The sequence below is a fragment of the Antechinus flavipes genome, chromosome 6 (genome assembly GCF_016432865.1).
Source record: "Antechinus flavipes isolate AdamAnt ecotype Samford, QLD, Australia chromosome 6, AdamAnt_v2, whole genome shotgun sequence".
NCBI classification, from domain to species: Eukaryota; Metazoa; Chordata; class Mammalia; order Dasyuromorphia; family Dasyuridae; genus Antechinus; species Antechinus flavipes.
In genome coordinates, this window is record NC_067403.1 from 261,940,480 (window position 1) to 261,963,902 (window position 23,423).

Consider the following 23,423-nt stretch of genomic DNA (forward strand, 5'->3'; position numbering starts at 1 on the left):
CTAGAGAACATAAAAGAATCAACCAGATTATTAAGTGAAGTACATTATAACTTCAACAAACTTCAGAATATCAAAATAAGCCCACACAAATCATCGGCGCTTATGCGTGTTACCAACAAAAGCCAGCAGGATGATAAAGAGAAATTCCATTCAAAATAACTATTGAATGCATGTAACATTCGGGAGTTTCACTGCCAAGATATATATAGGAACTATATGACTATAACTATAAAATATTCCTTACAGAAATACAGATTTGAATAATTATAGAAATATGAATTGCTTGTGGGTAGGATGTACCAGTACAGTAAAAATGGAAACATTACCCTTATTCAGTGTCAGACCAATTGACCTACCAACAGATTACTTTCTAGAGCTAGGAAAAAAAATTAATAAAATTCATCTGGAGGAGCAAAAGTTCAAGAATCTCAAGGAGAATAATGAGGGGGGGGAAAGAAAAAAAGGAGGCTAACATTGTCAGATCTGTTACCATTAATCAAAGCAGAAATTTCACACTTACAAAAAGGGGACAGATTAGTGAGCAAACAAGAGACAGTGAGATCAAAGAAGTTAAAAGTAGACTTTTGATTATGTGAAACTAAATGCTTTTTGCACAATCAAAACCAATGGAATTAGCATTCGAAGTGAAACTAACTGAGAAACAGAATTGAGTCAGTAAGCTTCACATCCAAGAGCTATAAAGGAATGGATTCAAATCGATAAGAACAGAAGCTATTCATTGATAGATAAAAGACCAAAGGAGATGAACAAGCTAATGAACAATCAAATGAGAAAATGGTTTTAAAAAGTCAAGGGACAGGCTGAAAACAGAGAAAGAAAATTATAGACCAATCTCCCTAATGAATATTGATGCTAAAATCTTAAATAAAATATTAGCAAAAAGATTACAGAAAATCATCCCCAGGATAATACACTATGACCAAGTAGGATTTATACCAGGAATGCAGGGCTGGTTCAATATTAGGAAAACTATTAGCATAATTGACTATATCAATAACCAACCAAACAAAAACCATATGATCATCTCAATAGATGCAGAAAAAAAAAAAAGTCAAGGGACGGCACATATCCTAACGGCAATTTACAACAGATACATTTTGATTATACGAAACTGATAAACCTTTGCACAAACAAAATTATCGCAACTAGAATAAGAAGGAAAATGATTGCAGAAAAAAATCTTGGCGTCATTTTTTATTGGATAAGGGTTTAATATTTGGTATATAGAGAAAACAAAAATATACAAGAATTAAGCCAGTCTTCAATAAATAAAGGGTTGAAGTAAAGTTAAAGGCCTCCTACGGAGGCCTATATACAGCAGGAAGTCTCTATATACACCGAAAATACAATGACAGAACTTTTTTGGGGGAAGAGATAGCAAATAACCGGAAACAAAATGGAGGTCCAATGGGGAATGGCCAAATGGTACCGAGTCTTAGAGCGTTATAAGAAGTGACAGACAAGAAGAACGCCGGGAAATCTGGAAAAACTCACCCGCGCTAATGCAGAGAGAAGTCAGCAGAGCTGGGAAAACCAGCCCATGGTGATGACGACGACGACTTGGAAAGAACGACTGCCGCAATACAACTGAAAGTGAATGCTGTGAAATGGCAGAGAGCAAGCTTGGCTGCCAAGGAGAGCTGGGACAGTGGGGGGGGGTGTCCCTGGTGCTTAGCATGGCACAGGAGAAGGGACTTTCCCCAATGTATTCATCCATTTTGCTGAATTTTTCCTCTTTATTCTAGGGGGATGGATTCCTGGGAAAGGGGAAGGGGAAAGCGGGAGGGGGGGGGATTTTAGGTGATACAAAAGTAAAAAACATCAATCAAAATATGTTTAAAGGTAAAGCAAACTCTGTCCCCTGAAGAGACCAACTAAAGAGAAAAAGGTCTGGTCCGTCCAGAGTGAGGATGGTGGCTCTTCCTGCCCTGGCAAAGGAACGGGACCCGAGGGGCGCCGTCGGCCGGGGCCGTGCTGGGCACCCAAGGCTCCCCACACACAAACCAGGCCCGGGAGACGTGGCGGGCCCGCTCTGATTGCCCTGGGAGAAAAGGCAGAGGGGGGGCCCAGGAAGAACCGGGTGACCTGAGACAGCTGGAAATCAGCGGCACCAGGGACACCATGGAAGCTCCTGCCTGGACCCTTTCCAGGGATGCTCCCTTAGAGCAGCCGGCCTCCTTAAAAGGTCCAACCGACCCTTGATATCATGTATCAGGCGCCTGCCACGCTCTGGTCAAAGCCCTGGGAGTACAAAGACCCCAGCAAAGCAGAGGCCTGCGCCCTCCTGAAGGACACAGCCGGGGACCCAGGGGGAGACGGGGCTGAGAAGGGGCTCCCAGCTCGGGGCCTGGCCTGGCTGTATCCTGGGGGAGGGGGCAGGGGGCCCACGGCATCTGGGCAGGGGCAGCTGTCTCTGTCTCTGTCTCTGTCTCTGTCTCTGTCTGTCTGTCTCTGTCTCTGTCTCTCTCCGTCTCTCTGTCTTTATCTCTCTGTCTCTTTCTGTCTCTGTCTTTATCTCTCTCAGTCTCTCTGTCTCTGTCTGTCTCTCTGTTTCTCTTTCTCTCTCTGTCTCTCTCTCTCTGTCTCTGTCTTTCTCTCTGTCTCTCTTTCTCAGTCTCTGTCTCTGTCTCTCTCCCTGGCCCCAGGCGTCTGGACAAAGGTCACGCGGGTCATTTCCACTTGGGTATCAGGTGAGAACGGGAAATTACCCCCAGACTTTCGCTGGCACCAGTTGTGATTCTTTATGGAGCCTGCGGCCAACGGGCCCCTCTCAGATCTGCCTCTGATCATTACACAGACATAACTTTCCCCAACGAGAATCCCCCGAGTTTTAAAACAGAGCCAGGAAGGTTCCACGCTCAGGAACACTGAGGAGTTTTCTGGCTGACTTGGCCTGGCCTTCGGCTCGCGGACCCTCCGCCTTCCCTTGCCGGCTCCCTCGGGGCTCCCTCCTGCTGCCTCCTGGGGGCCACTGCTCGGCTCAGGCCCCTTCGGGAGAGGAGCCTGCAGGCCCAGGGCGGATTTCCGGGGCCGTTTGCCGTGGGCCGAGAGCGCCCTCCTCCCTTGGAAGATTCTGAGTCGTGGGGCCCCGCGCCAATGGCTATTTTCGTCCCCGAGGGGCCCCGCAGACCTTCCTCAGCACTTGGGGAGGGTCCCATCTATTCCAGATTCAGATGTAAAGAAAACAGATCGCCAAACTTTCATCATGGAAACCGGGCACGGCGCCAGGGGGCAGGGAACGCGGGGGGCCGTGCACGGAGCCAAGGCAGCAGGATCGAGGTTCCTATTGATCTGGTCACTCTGACGGCGAACGGACACGTCCATCTTCCCAGGAGGGGAGGGGGGAGGAGGGGCCACCGCGCACCTCACTGGGATGGCCAGCGAGCCGTTAACCCACCAAAACACGCACGCACTCATCCAGAACCTTCCTCCCTCCCTCCCTCCCTCCAACCATTCTTCTATCCATTTACTCATCTCGGCATCCATCCCTCTCCATCCAATATGTTCATCTTGGAAAGTTTCTGTGTGAAGGACCAGGCCCTTTGGTTAGACACAAACGGCCCACGATGGCTGCGTCCCCCCCTCAGGAAGTCCCTGCCAGCCTCGGGAGCCGGGAAAGCCGCAGGATCTTCGGTCTCGGAGGCGGAGGAGATGGCGGAGACCTTCCGGGGTACCTCAAGCGGAGCCGCAGCCTTTGCTCCCAGGCCCAGCCCTGACCCCGGGGGATCCTTGGGGAGGCTCCTGAGGAGAAGAGAATCTCCCTCGGCCCCTTCCCCAGCGCCCCGGTCGGCCCCGAGCAGAACAACTCTTCTCGTCCGGGATCGCGGCCGCTCTTCCCCTACTAGAAGGGGCCCCTTTCCAGCCGGGCGAGTCAGCGAGGGGCGCGGGGGGGGAGGCGGCTCCGTCACCAAGGCCCTGGGACTGTCCGGACTCTCCTGCGAGGACCTCCCGCCTCCACCTCCACCTCTGGCCGGGCCCAGCGGCTCTCCTGTGTGGGTGCGACCCATGACCTCCCACCAGAACCGAGCCAAAGCCCGGGAATGGCGGTCCCAGCGTCCCAAAGGCAGGCCCCGGCTCCTCTGCTCTCGGGCCGAGGCTGCCCGCGCCGAGTGGTCTGGGGCCGACCAGGACCAGCGGAGCCTCCAGCCTGTCCCTGCTCCCAGGAGACAGACAGGGCTCGGCTCGTCCCTCTCGGGGCCTGTCCCACCACGAGCCCCCGGGCACGGCCGGCACCGGCCACAGCAGCTACAGCGGGAGGCTCGTGGCGTGGCCGGGAGGATGTGGTCTGGGTTAGAGAGAAGTTCTGGGAGGCAGAAGCAAACACAAACCTGGCCCCTCCCTTGGGGGAGGAAAAGGGAGGAGGGGGCCCCAAAAGGCTGGGATGGGGAGGCTCCCCGCGTCGGCCCATTCAGTTCTGCTCCCCCGGAGCTCCCCGGGGCTGGGGGCTTCATTCTCTGCCTCCGGGATAGAGAGGATCCACTGGGGGAAATGCCCTGAGGAGGGGGCTCCCGGCCTCTGAAGCTGCCTGGGACGCGGGCCCTGGGCTCCCACCCCCTAAGTCAGTCTTGCCCACGGAAAACCTCCAGGTAGAACGGGGAGAAGTCACCGTCTGGCCCCATCACCAGCCTGCAGCACCCCTGAGGCCAGTGTTGGGGGGCTGAGAGCAGAGCCAGGGGCACTGGGCTCCCAGCATCCCGTCTCCCACCTCCACACTTTTGCACCAGCCATTCCCAACGCTCGCAACGCCCCCCTCCTTCAGAACATTCCCTCAGGGCTGGGCTGAGGTGCCCCTTGGGGGTGGGGAGAGCCCCCCCTTGCTACATACTCAGGGCCCCCCTCCACGTCCTCAAGCTTCCTCTCCTCACTGGGCTGAGGTGCCCCTGACGCCAGGCCCACCTTCCTTCTGCCTCAGCATCCCCAGCTTCGAGGAGACGAAGGGTCAATGGGAGTGATTAAAAGGTGCACGTGGGGGGCGGGGCGGGAATCCCAGGGTCCGGGCCCGGGTTCACAGAGGGAGCTCAGGGTGAAGCTCATTGGGTCGGACCGGGGACACGTGGGCGCTTGGGCGGCCCGGGAGCTGGCGGGGGGTGGGGGGGAGAGGGGAAGGCAGGCTAGGGGAGGAAAGTCCGGGCCCTCCGGATGTTTCTCCCCCAGGGGCTAGGCCAGGTGGGAGGGGGCGAGCAAACCCCTGCCCAAAGCCTATTTCTCAGCTGGGATCTGGGAGCCCAGCATCTCTGCCAGGGATGGGGGCAGAAAGCAGCCCCCCTGGAGGCCAGGATCCTCTGGGGACGGCTCATTGCCAAGGGCAGGGACCTCTTGTGATCCAGGGGCCCAGGAGGAGGCCAGACAACCTGGGCTCTCCCACTGGGAGTGAATGAGGCGTGTCAAGCACCCGGCTCTCTCCTTGGGCGCCCGCCCCCAACCTGGCAACCCCAGGGTCACTCCCAGGTGCAGAGGGAACATTAGTCATATGAGAGCCGGCAGCAGGCTTGGAGCCCCTGCCCTTCAAAGCCAGCTTGTCCCTGGCCATTCCACCCACCTAGCCCCCTACCCCCAACCAGCCCTCCTCCAGCCCTCCTCCTTCCATCCATCCTCCAACCGTCCTCCTTCCATCCATGCACCCAATCAGCATCTATCTGTCGGGACACCCATCCCTCCATCCATCTAGTCATCATCTATCCGTCCGTGTAGCCATCCATCCTCCATCCGTCCTCCATCCATCCTCCATCCGTCCTCCATCTGTCCTCCATCCATCCTCCATCCGTCCTCCATCCGTCCTCCAGCCAGCACTGTCTTCCCCATTTTCTTGTCACAAATACACAGCGTTCCAATTTTTCTCCCTGCCAGAGTAATTAATGCCAGGAAGGACTTAATCAGAGGCCCGGGAGGATCACAATTACTCTCAGGCTAGCCTGGTCTGTTTGCAATTATGTTAATGAGGAAATGGAAAGGGAAGGAGTTGTCCCTTCCCCTGCTTTTAATTTTTTCTTTTCTTTTCAGGGACCCCAGAATAATTTGCCCATTATCCAAGAATTAGGCTAAAAATGTTGTGCAGCTGAGGGAAACCTGCGCCCAGGACCCGCTCTGGAGGCCACCAGGGAGCCGGGGCAGACTTGGAAGGAAGAGACTGAGACCGTGGCCACCGGAGACCGTGGGCACAGGAGCCCGGAGAAGGTCGGAGGGTCCCAGCCCCCTGTAACTGAGGACTAGAGGGGGAAGGGGCTCTCCCGGGCAGGAAGGGAGGAGGGAGGACGTGGCTCCGGGTATCTGGACGCCAAAACCAGGCCTTGTCCCGGCAGACGGCCTCTGAAGGCCAAGGCTGGTCCAGGAAGGCCTCAGGTCGCCTGGACTCTGTGCTCAGCCTCCCATCAGCTGACCAGCAGCCACAACCACACGAGGCCGGACTCCAGGACCACCAACCACCGGCCCTGCCACTATAGGCTCCCCACCGACCCCGCTCCGAGCCTGACCATTGGGAGGAGCAGGGAGGGGCATTGGAACTGGGTCTAGAAGGGTGGGCAGCTCCAGGATGGTGGAGACATTGGGGGAACAGCTTCCAGGGCTGAGGAGGAAGAGCAGGAGCAGGGGCCAGTGCTGGCACACAGACCCTGCAAAGGGGTCGACCCCGAGGCAATGGTCCAGACTCGTGCGGGGGGACAACTAAGAGGAGAGCAGGACCCGGTTCTCCCAGAAGTTGTGAGTCTCCTTCCTCATCCCTGAAATGTTTCCTGTTGCCGTGAGGAGAGGGAATAAAGGAGTCAACATGGAGGGGAGCAGCGGTGGCCTGGAGACGGGCCTCCAGCCTGGGGCTGCTGAGGCGGGGACAGGTGGGGGCAGCAGGGGCATCTGGCTCTCCTAGGTGAGGCTCCAGCACAGCGGCCCATTGTGGCCGCCCAGTGGCCGCCTCCCCCCAAGCCTTCCCTCGCTCTCCCCCATCTAGTTTCTCTGCTCTGGCCCATCTGAGTTTAGTGACAGGACAAGCCTCATCTTATCAAGCACAGAAAGCACTTGTGCGCCAGGATCAATGGCGCCTTTATTGGCACCGAAGGGCTGACATTTCCCTCCAGCACAACTCTGTCACAAGGCACATCTGTCAGGTGCTCCCGGTGGGAAAGCAGGAAGCGGCGCATTCAAGTGCTGGGCGCCACACTGAGCCAGCAGATGGAGGCCAGGACAGATGACAGCCCAGGAACAGAGAGATGGGCGCCCAGAGGAGCAGGGGGGCCAGCGTTCTCACTGGAAGCCCCCCCTCCAAGTCCCAAGGCATGGGTTCATGCATGTATTCACTCTACTTACTCATTCATTCATTCATTCACTCATTCATTCATTCATCCACTCATTCACTCATGCATTCATCCTGGATTATGTGTAAGCCCCAGAGCAATGCTAATATAAAGTGTAGAGATATAGAGTGTAGAGCCTACTAGTCCTGCCCTCATGGAGCTCAGGGTTGGAGAAGAAAGCCTTCTTGGCCTCTTTGTAGCTGCTCTGTAAATTGGAAGCTTGAGGTGACAGGATCTCTCCAGGTCTCCTGCCCTATGGCTCTGGAATTGGGAATCCCTAAGATTCAACTAGAGGCCAGAGGGATGACCACCTTTACAAAAAGAACTTGGGGGAAAACAGATTCTTGTTTCGGTGCGGTTTCCCTGGATTTCCTTCCCAGCTGCAGCCTTGGTGCACTTCTTGGACTAGTGACTATGGACTTACTTCTCCTGGCCCAGAAGAAGAATCCAGGCAGATACAAGGGTAGAAACACTCCCTGCCAACTTGCATTGCTAAGCAATCTCAGAATGGGAGAGGTGCTGCAAGCCTGAAAGCTTGGAGTTCCTCCTGAGGCAGCCCCTCCCGCACTGGGACTGTGCTCACTGAGCAAATTTGTTCTGACGCCTAAATCCGTCTGGTTGTGCCCTCTGGGACCAGTGGAGCAAGGCTCATCCCTCATCCCCTTGTCTATTTCACCTCTGTAACATGTCTGGTGGATTTCACTCTCCAGCATCTCTGGTCAATTGCATCTCTCATTGCTTTCTCCCCTGTGGCATCTCTCATCGATTCTACCTCTGCACCATCTGCCCAATATGCCCTTTTTTCTCTTCTTACTTTGCCCCCACCCTGACTTTCAGCACCTCATGCCTCACTGTAGTAGCTGCTGGTGGGTCTGCCTTCCTCAAGTGTCTTTCCACTCCATTTCATCCTTTTTTAGCTACCCCAGTGATTTTTCTAAAATGCAGGTCTGACCATGTCATCCCCCTCATTTTTCAAGAGCCTCCAGTGGCTCCCTGTTACCCCCAGGATCAGATACTAAATGCTCCGCTTGGCCTTCAAAGCCCTTCATAACCTGCCCCCTCCTCCATTTCCAGGTTTTTTACACCTTACCCTGGAGCAGGTGGGCTCCAGTTTGCTAGCTCCCTTTTGTTAATGCTCTGGATGGTTTTGTGCCTACAAGTTTCGGATTTCACACGTAAAGAAGTGTTTGTGCTGGATAAAGAGGTAACTAGATCAGGTGCCTGAGTCAGTCAGAGGCACCCTTGTCCACAGGCTAATTCAGGCCTGCACAAGGAGCTGGGAGGAGTGTGCCAACCCCTGAAGCTTCAAATTCTGCATGAGACCGTCTGGGAGGCCCTGAGCGCAGGGGCAGGGAGAGAGCGCCACGGGCCAAGGCTGAGAAGGTTGGGGGAAGGAAGGAGGAGGCCAGACAGCCAACAAGCATTTTAGCATTTGCTCTGTGCTAGGCACTGGGCTAACAGGGTGTGAGGAAAGGCAGAGATGCTGCTGCCCTCGCTCCCCCCGAGGAGGCAAATGCTCGCTGAGCACCCGAGATTCAGCTTGCTAGGCTAGAAAACGAAGTGCCTCCAGGCGGGTTTCAGACAGGGAGCGGAAAAAAAGCCCGATTCACCCCTGTGGAGGCACTCAGGGTTCTCCCATCCTTCAGCCCGGAGATTGTGCGTGTGTGTGCAACTGTGCACGTGCACACGTGTGTCGGGGGAAGAGGGAGGCACCCAGGGAGTGAGAGGGGACAATGGCCTCAGGACAACAGAATCACCAAGGCCATGGCTCCAACCCAGAGCGGAGAAAGGTCATTCTCACCATCCTCCACCATCAGGGCTGCCCAGGCCCCTCTCCGGGCTCGTTCTACCCACAAAAAGGGGGGCTTGCACCCACGGTCTCCAACCACCTGGGCAGGGCGGGCTTCCCTTGGGGAACGGCCACCCCCGGGGAGCAGTTTGGACTCGGTGGTCCCTGGCGTCCTCCCACTGCGGCTGAGGATTCCAGCCAGACAGATGACAAACGGACTGTCGCGCCTCCCGATCCCCAAGTGTGAACGGGGACTTTCCAAAGAAATGAGATGGGATGAAAAGGCCGGATCGATCCGGGCTCGGGCCTCCTTGGCCGGGACCAAAGGCCTTTGTGTCGTGTGTCCAATTCATCTTCGCGGCGCTCCTGGGAATAATGGAGCTGAGCGGCAAGGCCACTTTGTGCCCGTCCCAGCGGCCCCAGCGGCCGCCATTCATCGGGAGCCCACGCGGGGCCGGCCCGGCCAGGGGAAGGTGGAGGCTAATTGCTTCTGTATGGAGGTAGGCCCGCAGACAGGGGGAACAATAGTGGGGCAGGGGAGGGGGCAGGGGCAGCAGGCGTCAGGCACCCGCCCTCGCTCTCCAGCCTGGCCCCTCGGCCGCCCCTGCCCTTCATGGATGGGGGGTGCCCGGGCCTGAGCCCTGTACGTGGGCACCGGAGCTGGCAAGGGGGGACCCCCAGGGGGAGCGGGGGAGGTCAGTGGGAAGGCGCAGGGGAACTTGGACAGAGGGGCAAAGCAGAGGCCCCCCTCGCTCAGGGGTTCGGGGGATGTCCCGCAGGGCGTGTGGTCTCCACACCTGTCTTGAGAGGGTCCCCGATGGCTTCTCCCGGCCAAAGCTGCCACCCAGGTGCTGGGGAGCGCTCCCTCTCTGGGTGGGGGCCGCCCACCTCCTCCTGAGGCACCCCAAGTTCCCCCGACACCTGACCCCAGAACCACAGGCCAGCGCCCGCCGGTACCTCCCAAGGGCTGCCCCGTGGATTGGTGGCGGCTGGTGCTGACATTCCCTAATTGTGGGCGCCCCGCCTCCCCATCCCAGAGAGCGCCTCCGGGGATCCCGAGGCCCCTGGCGGAGTCCCAGGCTCGGAGGGCACCGGGCAGAGCGCTCAGGCCGGGGGTGGGGGATGCCAGGAAGCCCGAGCCTGGTTCGGGGGGGGGGCGCCCCGGAAGTGAATCCTTCCATTTAGATGCAGAAAGAAATGTGCTGGACAGAGTGGGTGACCCCGAGGGTCAGCCTGGCCGCCCTCTGTGGCCTGATCAAGGGCCTGTCCGTGAAGCTCCCAGAGGCCCCTCGGGCTCTGGCCACTGAGCCGGGCCCAGAGTCGCCCAGGAGTGCAGCAGGGGCTCAGCTCTGCCCACAGGCCCAAGGTGGGCCACGCTGCCCGCAGCCCAGAACCCCTCCCCCCACAGCCCGGGACCTCTCTGCCCCCTCCCCCCCCACAGCCTGGGACCCCTCCCCCCCACAGCCCCGGGCCCCTCTCCTGCCCGTGCCCCGGCTCCTGGGCACCGCCTGCTTTTCAGGCTCCAGGTTTTTGTTTTTAAGAGGAGTTGGGGGAGGTGAGGGCGGATAAGAGCGCTTCCCCACCCCCGCCCCTCGTCCCCCAAAGCTGCTCGTCAGCAAATCTCTCTCTCGTGGGGTTTGCCAAGAATCTCCTGGCCCGGTCTGCGGGCGCACTGAGCTGGAAGGGGAGGCGGGGGAGGGGCCGGAGCTCCCACCTTTGCAGCTGCAGCTGCTTGTGTTGGCTCTGCGCCTATCCTGGGGTGGGGGTGTGGAAACAACTCAGGGATCTCTGGGAGAGCGTCCCCCGGCCCTTGCAGGGTCAGCTTCCCCCTCCCCCCCTGCAGGGTCAGCCTCCCCCCCCCCCCGCAGGGTCAGCCCCCCCCCCAGGGTCAGCTCCCCCCCCCCTGCAGGAGAGGACTCCTAGCTCTGACTTCTGAGCCTCTTCCCTGATGCGGGCCTCAGTTTGCCCATCTGTGAAATGAGCGTTCAGGACTAAATGATCTCTGAGCCTTCTCCGCAGCCGGAAGCCGCTGGTGGCAGCAACCTCAGGAGCCCTGCTGGAGGCCGCTGGGAGGTGGGGGGGGGCCTAGAAACCCATCGACTGTTATCTGGGTTCCCCCGGACGTTTATTTCCGATGCCGTTTGACCCGGGCTGGGGGCCCTCAGGGGTCCTGGGGCCCCACGGCTGCCTCTTGTGGAGGGTCCGGGGCTGGGACCTGGGGCAGTGGGAGGATTCACCCCGGCGGCCTCTGACTCCAAAGCTGCTCTCTCCCTGCTGCACCCGCCTGTTCTAAGGGCCCTGGGTTCTGGGTCCAGGACGGCCGTGGATCGGCCAGAGGCTCGGCCCGGGGTCACACAGCCCGGGGTCCGGGCCGCCGCCCCTTCCGCTCCCTGGGGGGGGGACCCTCCCAACCCAGGCACCTGCTCCCCCTCCCGCTCCGGCCGGGTCAAGGGGCAGGGTCGGGCGGTCCCCGAGAGAGCGAAGGCCCCGACGCTGCCCCCTGCGCGACATCTCTCCCGCCCCTGAGACACATGACGTCACGGATCCTCCGTCGCCCAGCCGCGAGGTAACGGCCTCCCCAACATCTGCATCCTAACCTCGTTAAACCCTAACAGCCTCCATGTAGCAAGGAGCCGGTGATTAACGGCCCCAGCCCTGCAGACGCCGCGGCCGAGCCCCGGGACCCGAAGCAGTGTCAGGTTTGGGACCCGGGGGCGTGAGGGGGCGGGGCGGGCGGGGTGGGGGTTGGGGGCGTGAGCGGGGGCGGGGCGGGCCCGGGGGCGTGAGGGGGCGGGGCGGGCCCGGGGGCCATGGGGGGCGGGGCAGGCCGGGGGCCGCGGGAAGGAAGTGGGGTCTGTGCCCCAGAGACAGGCCCTCCCGGTGCCCGCGGCCAGAACGCCGTCCTCGGGGTGCAGAGAGAGGGAAGGAGCCTGGAGGCCGCCTCGCCCCAACTCTTCCTGGGAAACTGAGTCTTGTCACAGGGCCTCCCCCCTCCCTGGCCCCAGCGGGCCCAGACCCACCCCCGGGAAGCTCGTCCCCAGGGAGGGCGGGGAGGTCACGTTCATTCATTCTCTCCCTCACCCCTGGGACAGACATTGGGCCCGAGCTCCCCGAGCCCCTCGGGTACTTTATAAAGCAGCCTTCTCTTGGAGGGGAGGGGAGGCGGGGCGGGCGGGGTGGGGGTTGGGGGCGTGAGCGGGGGCGGGGCGGGCCCGGGGGCCATGGGGGGCGGGGCGGGCCCGGGGGCCATGGGGGGCGGGGCAGGCCCGGGGGCGTGAGGGGGCGGGGCGGGCCCGGGGGCCATGGGGGGCGGGGCGGGCCCGGGGGCGTGAGGGGGCGGGGCGGGCCCGGGGGCCATGGGGGGCGGGGCGGGCCCGGGGGCGTGAGGGGGCGGGGCGGGCCCGGGGGCCGCGGGAAGGAAGTGGGGTCTGTGCCCCAGAGACAGGCCCTCCCGGTGCCCGCGGCCAGAACGCCGTCCTCGGGGTGCAGAGAGAGGGAAGGAGCCTGGAGGCCGCCTCGCCCCAACTCTTCCTGGGAAACTGAGTCTTGTCACAGGGCCTCCCCCCTCCCTGGCCCCAGCGGGCCCAGACCCACCCCCGGGAAGCTCGTCCCCAGGGAGGGCGGGGAGGTCACGTTCATTCATTCTCTCCCTCACCCCTGGGACAGACATTGGGCCCGAGCTCCCCGAGCCCCTCGGGTACTTTATAAAGCAGCCTTCTCTTGTAGGGGAGGGGAGGGGGGCGCTGAGGTCCCAGAGCCTTCCAGGGACCCCTGGGGGGGCAGGGCGGAGGGGAGGCTGACCTTTGCCTTCGGAGAACCCCAAACCTGGGGAGACGGGAGAGGAGGGAGGGAGGGAGGGAGGGAGGACCTCTCGGTCTGGCTAACGAGCAGCCCCTGCTCAGGCCCAGAGGGAGCCAGGGTCGGGGGGGAGGGGAGGCAGGCTCCCGGTCTCCGTCCTGCCTCCCAAGCTTCGCCCCCACTGACAGTTCCGCTCAGGCCCCTCCCCCCCCAGCCTTCGGCCCCACCGAGCTTGGGCCCCGCCCTGCCCTTCCCACTGGCCGCCGACCTGTCACCCCCTTGTCACCTGCACTCCATCCAGAGAGGAGACGGCTGCTCTGGCGCCCCCTGGCAAACGTGGCAGCCACTGGCTGACTCAGGACAGCCTGGCAAAGGAGGGCTGGCACCAGAGGGGCTTGTGAGAGAGAGAGACAGAGAGAGAGACAGAGACACAGAGAGAGGCAGAGACACAGAGAGAGACAAGAGAGAGACAGAGAGACAGAGAGAGACAGAGAGAGACAGAGACACAGAGAGAGACAGAGAGAGAGGCAGAGACAGAGACACAGAGAGAGACAGAGAGACAGAGAGAAAGAGACAGAGACAGAGACACAGAGAGAGGCAGAGACAGAGACAGAGACACAGAGAGAGACAGAGACAGAGACACAGAGAGAGACAGAGAGACAGAGACAGAGACACAGAGAGAGACAGAGAGACAGAGAGAGGCAGAGACACAGAGAGACAAGAGAGAGACAGAGAGAGAGAAAGAGACAGAGACAGAGAGAGATAGAGAGAGACAGAGACACAGAGAGACAGAGACACAGAGAGAGACAGAGAGTCAGAGAGAGACAGAGAGTCAGAGAGAGAGAGACAGAGAGAGGCAGAGAGACAGAGACAGAGACACAGAGAGAGACAGAGACAGAGACAGAGACAGAGACACAGAGAGAGACAGAGACAGAGACACAGAGAGAGACAGAGACACAGAGAGAGACAGAGACAGAGAGAGAGACAGAGAGAAAGAGACAGAGACACAGAGAGAGACAGAGACACAGAGAGACACAGAGAGAGGCAGAGACAGAGACACAGAGAGAGACAGAGACAGAGACAGAGACAGAGAGAGGCAGAGACAGAGACACAGAGAGAGACAGAGACACAGAGAGAGACAGAGAGAGAGAGAGAGAGACAGAGAGAAAGAGACAGAGACACAGAGAGAAACAGAGACACAGAGAGACACAGAGAGAGGCAGAGAGAGACAGAGAGAAAGAGACAGAGACACAGAGAGAGACAGAGACAGAGACAGAGACAGAGAGAGGCAGAGAGACAGAGACAGAGACACAGAGAGAGAGACAGAGAGACAGACAGAGAGAGACAGAGAGAGAGACAGAGACACAGAGAGAGGCAGAGACACAGAGAGAGACAGAGACAGAGAGACACAGAGAGAGACAGAGAGAGAGACAGAGAGATAGAGAGAGACAGAGACACAGAGAGAGACAGAGACAGAGAGACACAGAGAGAGACAGAGAGAGAGACAGAGAGATAGAGAGAGACAGAGACACAGAGAGAGACAGAGACAGAGAGACAGAGACAGAGAGAGACAGAGAGATAGACAGAGAGAGAGACAGAGAGAGACAGAGAGAGAGAAAGAGACAGAGACAGAGAGAGAGACAGAGACACAGAGAGACACAGAGAGAGGCAGAGACACAGAGAGAGACAGAGACACAGAGAGAGACAGAGAGACAGAGAGAGACAGAGACAGAGAGACAGAGACAGAGACAGAGAGAGACAGAGAGATAGACAGAGAGAGAGACAGAGAGAGACAGAGAGAGAGAGACAGAGAGACAGAGAGAGAGACAGAGACACAGAGAGAAGCAGAGACACAGAGAGAGACAGAGACAGAGAGACAGAGACAGAGACAGAGAGAGACAGAGAGATAGACAGAGAGAGAGACAGAGAGAGACAGAGAGAGAGAAAGAGACAGAGACAGAGAGAGAGACAGAGACACAGAGAGAAGCAGAGACACAGAGAGAGGCAGAGACAGAGACACAGAGAGAGACAGAAACACAGAGAGAGACAGAGAGACAGAGAGACAGAGACAGAGACACAGAGAGAGACAGAGAGACAGACAGAGAGAGACAGAGAGAGAGACAGAGACACAGAGAGAGGCAGAGACAGAGACACAGAGAGAGACAGAGACACAGAGAGAGACAGAGACACAGAGAGAGGCAGAGACAGAGACACAGAGAGAGACAGAGAGACAGACAGAGAGAGACAGAGAGAGAGACAGAGACACAGAGAGAGGCAGAGACAGAGACACAGAGAGAGACAGAGACACAGAGAGAGACAGAGAGACAGAGACACAGAGAGAGACAGAGAGAGATAGAGAGACAGAGAGAGAGAGACAGAGAGAGGCAGAGACACAGAGAGAGACAGAGACACAGAGAGAGAGACAGAGACACAGAGACACAGAGAGAGACAGAGACACAGAGAGAGACAGAGACAGAGACAGAGACAGAGAGAGGCAGAGAGACAGAGACAGAGACACAGAGAGAGAGACAGAGACACAGAGAGACACAGAGAGAGGCAGAGAGAGATAGAGAGACAGAGACAGAGAGACAGAGAGAGGCAGAGACAGAGACAGAGACACAGAGAGAGGCAGAGACACAGAGAGAGACAGAGACACAGAGAGAGACAGAGACAGAGACAGAGAGAGGCAGAGAGACAGAGACAGAGACAGAGACAGAGAGAGACAGAGAGACAGAGACAGAGACAGAGAGACACAGAGAGAGGCAGAGAGAGACAGAGAGAGAGACAGAGACAGAGAGACAGAGAGAGACAGAGACACAGAGAGAGACAGAGAGACAGAGACACAGAGAGAGACAGAAAGAGACAGAGAGACAGAGACAGAGACAGAGAGAGGCAGACAGCGGGCACGGCCTCCGTGACCCTGTAACCAGGGGTGAGCCCGCGGTGCACGTCCGGAGACCAGGACGGCGTGGGAGGCTCCGGGCTTCCCCTCTCAGAGCCTCCTTACCAAGGTCCCTCTGGATTAATGAGTTGGTTGTGTAGAAAAGGACCAGTAAAGCCTAGATGCCATCGCGTCCCTCCCATGAGAACCTCTCCTGACTCCCGAGGGCCTCCAAGGCCTTTCCCCACCGGCTCCTCCTCCCGCCCGGGGGACCCTGCGCCTCCCGGGCCCTGCCCGGCCTGTGGCCTGGAGACTCGCCCTTTCAAGGCTCAGCTCCGGCCTGTGCTCCGTGCAAGGCCTTTCTGAGCGAGTCCCCCGTCTGCCAGGTCCCTGCCCCCAAGCAGAAATGGCTTTTGGGTCACTCTGTGTTTATCTTGTCTATGTTTCCCCCTCATTCAGTTGTCGTTTGGTCACATCTAACCCTTCGTGACCCCTCTGGGGATTTTCTTGGCTAAGATGCTGGGGGGCGGCCATCTCCTTTTCCATTTTACAGATGAGGAAACTGAGGCAAACACAGAGGACTTGCCCAGGCAGGCTCTGGGGCGGCCCCAGTGCCCACCAGTTCCAGGGACTGTAGAAAGTTCCCAGCTCTAGCTGGGCACAGACTGATAAGGAGAACCTCACCCGCAGACTGGCTGGGAAAGGGCTTTGGAGAGCCCGGCCCTGCCTCCCAGCAGGAAATGTGGAAGAGACTTCCCGTCTCAGGCTGGAGTTGCCTGCATTTTGTGATCTCCAGGTGAGTCCTCCCGATCGATCGGAGGCTTCTGACTCGCGGCTCCCTCCCGAACCCGGCCCCTAAAGCTCCTTCTCAGAGGGAGTCCTCCCTTCCTACTCCCCCAGCCTCCCTGTCTCGGACCGACCATCTCTCATTCCCTCAGAATCCTCTCAATTTATACAACTTGGCTTGGTTGGTTTGGGTGGATTCAAGTCATTTCAGGAAAAATCACTACAAAATGAATCGTGAAACGACAACACGGAAAGCGCTTTGTCCGCCGCTAGCCACTGTTATTTATATATTAATATCACGCGCTGGTCCCGCAGTGACAGGTGACAAAGAGAAACAATTGCTGACTTCAAAGAAGGGAATCTGTGCAGGCCGAGTAATCCGCTAGGAGCGGCCCCAGCCGGTTTGTGTAGGGCTTGCTCACTATTAAAAAAAACTGTAAGTGGGGGGCAGCTAGGGGGCGCAGTGGATAGAGAACCAGCCCTGAAGTCAGGAGGACCTGAGTTCAAATTTGAGCAAGCTCTGTGACCCTGGGCAAGTCACTTAACCCAAAGAGAAAGCTAGAAGGGATAACAAACAGGATATTTTTCTGCTGATGAAGGCAGAAAATCCTTTTCACCTCTGATTTTTTAAAAAAGGCCGTTAGAAAACATTGGAATAAATGGCATTTTCCTTTGGAGGTAAGTTTATCTGTTAAGACCTCCACAGAAACTATGTAAGTACAATTAGAAACCACTTCATAAAATAGAGACCGAAATAATGGGAGACATAATCGTTTATAAGTGGGCTAAGAGTACGTAACAAAATATCTACCTAAATGATCTGACTATAAAACTACCAAAGAATTGCTTTATAGAACTAGGAAAAAACCCAATATTTACCTGGGAAAAACAAGAGTATGAAGGAAATTCGTTTTAAAAGGTGAAAAGGGAGGGGCCTCCCAGCCCCCGATCTCCAACTATGCCACAAAGCTAGAATTGTCCAAATGTTCTGGAACGGGGAGGATGATCGGCAGATTAGCTACTCAGTATTCAGAAGCAAATGAATACAATAGATCGGCAGGGGATAAACCTAAAGATTCTAGTTATGGGGCAAGAACTCCCTCTTGGACAAAAACGAGTGGGAAAACTGGAAAGCTGAGCGGCAGGAACGAGGTACAGACCTAAATCTCAGCCATCAGCCAGGATCAGCTCCAAATGGGGTCACGATTTAGACATAAAGAGTAATGTCATAAACAAATTAGGAAGGCATGGAGGAAATTAGTTAAAAGATTTATGAATGAGTGACAGGAGGGATCATGATGAAAGAGACAGGCTCATGGAGTATTAAAAAAAAGACAAATTTGGCTATGTAAAATTTAAGGTTTTTGCACAAATAAAATCAATGTTTCTAAAATTAGAAGAAAACCCCAGAAATTTGAGGGGAAATGTTTTTAGCAAGTTTCCCTGACAAAGTTCTCATTTTCTGTATAGGGAACTGATTCAAACTTAAAAAGAATAGGAGCCAGGGGCAGCTAGGTGGCGCAGTAGATAGAGAACCAGACTGAATTTACGAGGACCTGAGTTCAAATGTGATCTCAGGCACTTAATACTTCCTGGCTGTGTGACCCTGGGGAAGTCCTTAACCCCAATTGCCTCAGCAAAAATAAATAAATAAAAATAAAAAGAATAGTAGCAAAAAAAAAAAAAAAAAAAAAAAAGGAGCCATTGCCCAGTTGATAAATAATCAAAGAATATGAATGGATAATTTTTCAGAGGAAGAAATCCAAGCTATTAATAACTACATTTAAAAAGTTTGAAATCACAAATAATTAATGTACATTTTAAAAAATCTAAGGTACACCAGATTGACAAAGTTGATAAAAAAGAAAAATGCCATGCTAGAGAACATGTGAGGAAATAGATGCACTAATACACTATTGGTGGAGCTGCGAACTAGTCCAGCCATTCTGGGAAGCAGTTGGAACTACGTCCCCAAAGCTAATAATATTAATATTAATAAAGATATTAATAATATTAATAATTATTAATAATAATAAGCTGTGTATCCCATTTGACCTGGTGAGACTCCTGCTCAGAGCTGACTCTACCCTCCCACACCCATTACTGGGAGGGCTCTGTACCGACTCAGTGCTCTGGTGCCAGAGGATGGGATTAGGGGAGAACAGCAGTGTGTGGTGTGTGTGTGTGTGTGCATGTGTGACTTCTAATGGCCCCTCAAGAAAGCCCTGGACCGCCCACCTCAGCCCCCCCTCTCCCAGGGCTCCCCAGGCCCCCTCCCCAAGAGGAGAGCCCCAGATACCCAACCTGCGCAGGGGCAATTCTCCTGGATGGAGCAATGTCGACCTAAGAGCCTGAAGTCAGGTCCATAAAACAAGATCCCATCGTTCTCATTAACTTCAGACCCGATGGGGGCACCGAGTCCCAGAAGTCCCTGGGGCCAAGCCCCCCAGTCTGTGGATCTCTGCAATGTCTCTGGGCTGTCACACGCTCACCCCTGTCCTGCTGTCCACTCACAGACAGACCCTGCCCCGCTCCAGATGACAACCAAGGTCGGCTGGGTAGAGCACAGTCTGGATCTGAGAAACTTTCCTTTTTGACGATCCCTGGAAAATTCAGCCGTGGCTCCAGCTTGGGCTAGCGTGCCACAAAATGGCGGAAATGCCCACCACAAAAATGGTGGAAATGCCCACCACAAAATGGCAGAAATGCCCACCATCTCAGCACCTGGTGCTTCTCCATGAACCAGGGCAAGTGGCATCGGGATCCCCGGCTATTTGTCATTTGCAAGGAAAGATTTCCTTGGTCGTCAAGAATAAAAAGCAGGAGAGCTCCTGTCCCAGGCTTTCCTTGGCGCAAGAGAGGCAGGGAGATGCTGTGGGAGGAAGGGTCAAAAAAGAGGCGGTGATGGAGGGGGACGCTCAAGGTACCTGCCCCTCAGCCGGGATGAGGGCAGTGAGCAGATCACCAAGACACTGCTCCTAAGGCATTTATATTGAGAAGAAGCAGAATAAGCTCGAGGAGGAGCTCGAGGCACTCGGGTGATTGTTCTCTCACTGTGCTCCCCAGCAGTGCTCAATCTGAGAAATGGTGTCTTCCCCACTTCTGGAGAGCCCGCTCCTGGACAAGATGGTAGAGACTAGCTGAGACAGCCAAGACAAACCCAAGAACCGAACGGACACAATTACAAAACACTTCTCACACAGATAAAGTCGCATCTAAACAACTGGAAAATTATCAATTGTTCACGGGTAGGACGAGCTAATATAATAAAAATGACGATCCTATCCGAACTGGTCTGCTTGGTCGGTCCATACTGATCAAACTGCCAAAACGTTATTTTATAGAACTAGAAAAAATGATAATAAAATTCATCTGGAAGAATATCAAGGTAATTAATGGAAAAATTACAAAGGATGGTGGCCGAGCAGTACCAAACCTAAAACTATACAAAGCAGCAGTCATCGCAACCATTTGGAACTGGACAAGAAATAGAGTGATGGACCAGTGGAACAAATAAGATACACACGACACAGTAATCAAGATCTATAATCTAGATATGTCATCTAGTATTTGATAAAGCCCCAAACTCCAGCTTCTGGAAAATCTCTGGGAAAACTGGAAAATAATATGTCAGAAATGCGGCACAGACCTACATCACACACCCCACACCAAAATAAGATCAAAACAGGATGATATCACAAACAAAATTAGGAGAGCAAGAGATAATTTACCCATAAGACCTTTGGAGAAGATCTTATGACCAAAGAAGAACTAGAGAACAATATGAAAGGCAAAACAGTCAACTTCGATTACATTAAATTAAAAAGATTTTGCCCAAACAAAGCCACCAGAAAGATTAAAAGGGAAGCACGAAGCTGGGAAAAAGTCTTTACAACCAGTATTTCTGACAAGGTCTCATTTCTATATATAGATTATAAGCATAGATGGAAAAATGCTCTAAATCGTTATTGATCAGAGAAATGCAAATTAAAACAACTCTGAGGTATCACCTCACACCTCTTAGACTAAGATCACAGAAAAGATAATGATAATGTCAGAGGGAATGTGGGAAAACTGGCACACTGATGCATTGTTGGTGGAGTTGTGAACCGATCCAACCATTCTGGAGAGCAATCTGGAACTAGACTCAAAGGGCCATCAAACTGTATATCGTTTCACCCTCTGACAGCAGTGCCATTCCTGACTCTGTATCCCAAGGAAATCATAAAGAAGGGGGAAAGACCCACAGGTGCAAAAATGTTTGTAGCATCCCTTTTTGTGATGGCAAAGAATTGGAAAAGGACTGGATGCCCATCGTTCGGAGAAGGGCTGAACAAGCTGTGGTACATGAAGATAATAGAATATTATGCTATAAAAAGTGATGAACAAACTGATTATAGAAAGACCCGGGAAGATTTACATGAACTGATGCTGAGCGAAACAAACAGAACCAGGACTACATTGTACAAAGTAACAGCAAGAATGGGCGATCAATTAGAAAAGGCTCAGTTCTTCTCAGGGCTTCGGTGATCCAGGCTATCCCAATAGACTTTGGACAGAAAATGCCCCCTCCCCCCTATCCAGAAAAAGATCTATGGAGATTGAATACAAATCCACACATGCTCTGTTCCCTTTTTTTTCCTCTCATGTTTCTCCCCTTTTGCTCTGATTTTTCATGATTCATAAAGCAATGTGTATTCAAAATAAATTAAAAAACAAACACACACCACCAATAGCAACCAAAAAAACCAAGCTGAGGCAATGGGAAACACCGAGCCTCGACTCCTACCTTGTCTTCCACCCTGTTCAGTCGGGCGCCAATCGTATTATTCCCTCGATCTTTATTCTTTTCTGGAGAAAAAAACAGATATGATGATCTGGGTGAGCAACAGAGCAGACCCTAACACAGTTAGACAGGGACTGATGCTCCCTGGGAATAATAAGAGGGACTAGGGCTCTCCTACAGCCTTCAGGCAACTTTGCCTCCTCAAAAGCTGTTTCCTGATCTGTAGAACGATGGAGTCAGTCCAGTTGTTCTCTAAGATTGTCCGAGAGCCTCAGCTCTGCGACACTCTCATCAAAGTCAATGAGTTCTTGTTCCCCTTATCAGTCCCCGATACCTACAATGTGATACAAGCAATGCTACCATTTAAAAATACTTCTGTTTCTGTATGATTTGTGGTGTGAACATCCTTCAGTGAAACACTTTTCCTTCCCTACAATTTCCTCTAGGCCCGGCTTCTACACTGTATTCCTAAAAAATGGGCTAAATGCAAATTTAATAGCCAGAACTCGTTTTGAAGATACTAAGGGAGCTCGGTCCCTAAAACTGGGGCCCTCGGTCTTTTCTGAGTGTGCCATTGACCGTGTTGGGAGCCTGGCAAAGCCCTTTGGACCCCTTCTCGGAATGGTATTGGATAAAATGAAACAGCTACGACATGTTAAAGAAATTGTAAACACCCGGATTCACCGACCACAGATGAAGAGTCTCTGACGGAAGCTCCACAATTAAACCTTTCTTTTGTAAAGTGACCGTCTCCTCTCCTTGAATTCACCATTTCTTTAAATCTTGAGTTTAAATCAAGTCCTTCCTTTAGGGGTCTCACTTTTACTTCCTGCCCCAACTTAGCAGGACTTGGCACTCGTACAGCAGTGAGGAACATGTCCCCCGTACTAGAGCACCCCCCGAGGATGCTCTCCCCAACTTATATTGCAGCCATACCTATGGCTCTCTAGGACCTCAGTCTCCAATCTGGAGGTGAGCGGAAGGTACAGAACTTTACCTGAGACTGAGATGAAAAGAGACGGCTTCCCTATCGACTGGTCCAGCCTGTAAAGAGAAAGACAGGATCTCTTAGGCCCGGCTGGGTCCCCCTGAAGGTCCGAGCCGAGCTCAGGGAGACCGTGAGTTTGGGGGCTCAGAAACTTCCCAAAGGTTGACACCATTCCCTGAAATCCCCCATCACCGGGGGCTCAGCCTCGCCTCCTCGGCCTCTCCAAGGCCCCCGAATCAGGTGGGCTCTCCGGCCGGAAGGGGAGAGCCCCGACATCGGGCCCAGAAGAGGCTGGAGCCTCTTCTAAGAGCAAGCTCGGCCTGGGGGTCTGACTTCAGAGTCCCTGCCTGAGACCAGCATCGGTCCCTTGATGCCTTATGGCTTCCAGGGCCGTTTATCCTTAAAAACACCTCTGGTTGCTATCCTTCCCTGGGTTTGACGCCAAACGGCCACAAAAGGGGTCTGACCCTGGATCAGCACATACCCGAGCTGGCCCTCAGGAGGGTTAATGCCCAGGAAGCAGGCTGGGGGGCTTGCTTTGGGGCCCGGGGAGATGCTGCCGGAAGCAGCGAGGGGCTCGCAGCCCGTGGGTAATCGGGGCTCGTCTCGGGATGGTCCACAACCTCGTTGGCAACGAGGCCCAGCCCAGAGACTGCCGCTGTCCTTGCCCTGCTCCATCCGGGCCCTCCTAAGTTGGCAGGAGACGCCCTGCCAGTCTCTCCCCTTGTCCCCATCTGGCCACCAAGTCTCTGCTCACATGGCCCTAGCTCGGGAGGGACTTAGGAGACGTCTGCCATCTTCCAGTCGGAGGGAGCAGCCGCCCTGCCCAACATCAGCACAGTGACTGGAGGTCGGGGCTGTCCCTGCCCTCGAAAACTACTAACCAATAAACACTATCAGGTGCCCAACATGTCAAGCCCTCTGCTAAGCATGAGGGACACGCCCAGAGGCAGAAGCAGCCCCTGCCTCAAGGAGCTCACACTCTACTGAGGGGCACACGTCCAGGAGCTTCCCGTGGGACGAACTGGGGGCCTAGAGCTAAGCAGGGCAGTGTGGCTGAGTGCTCTCACCCCACCTGCTCCCAGCGCTCT

The 23,423-nt window shown here is 55.0% G+C and overlaps 1 protein-coding gene and 1 long non-coding RNA gene across 3 annotated transcripts in view; one reads left to right on the top strand and one right to left on the bottom strand.

Moving 5' to 3' along the window:
- KCNQ1 (potassium voltage-gated channel subfamily Q member 1) overlaps window positions 1-23,423 on the bottom strand; it is a 218,504-nt gene that overhangs the window by 26,738 nt on the left and 168,343 nt on the right. For both annotated transcript variants that reach the window (XM_051967079.1, XM_051967080.1), the window contains exons 14-15: window positions 22,342-22,388; window positions 21,348-21,409 (exon numbers count right to left, since the gene is read on the bottom strand). In XM_051967079.1, coding sequence (XP_051823039.1) covers window positions 21,348-21,409; window positions 22,342-22,388 — 109 coding nt within the window. The remainder of the gene's footprint in view (window positions 1-21,347; window positions 21,410-22,341; window positions 22,389-23,423) is intronic.
- Window positions 11,176-22,078, top strand: LOC127541830 (uncharacterized). Its single transcript, XR_007948481.1, has 3 exons — window positions 11,176-11,659; window positions 16,326-16,568; window positions 21,791-22,078. It is a non-coding gene; the product is annotated as an uncharacterized LOC127541830 (long non-coding RNA).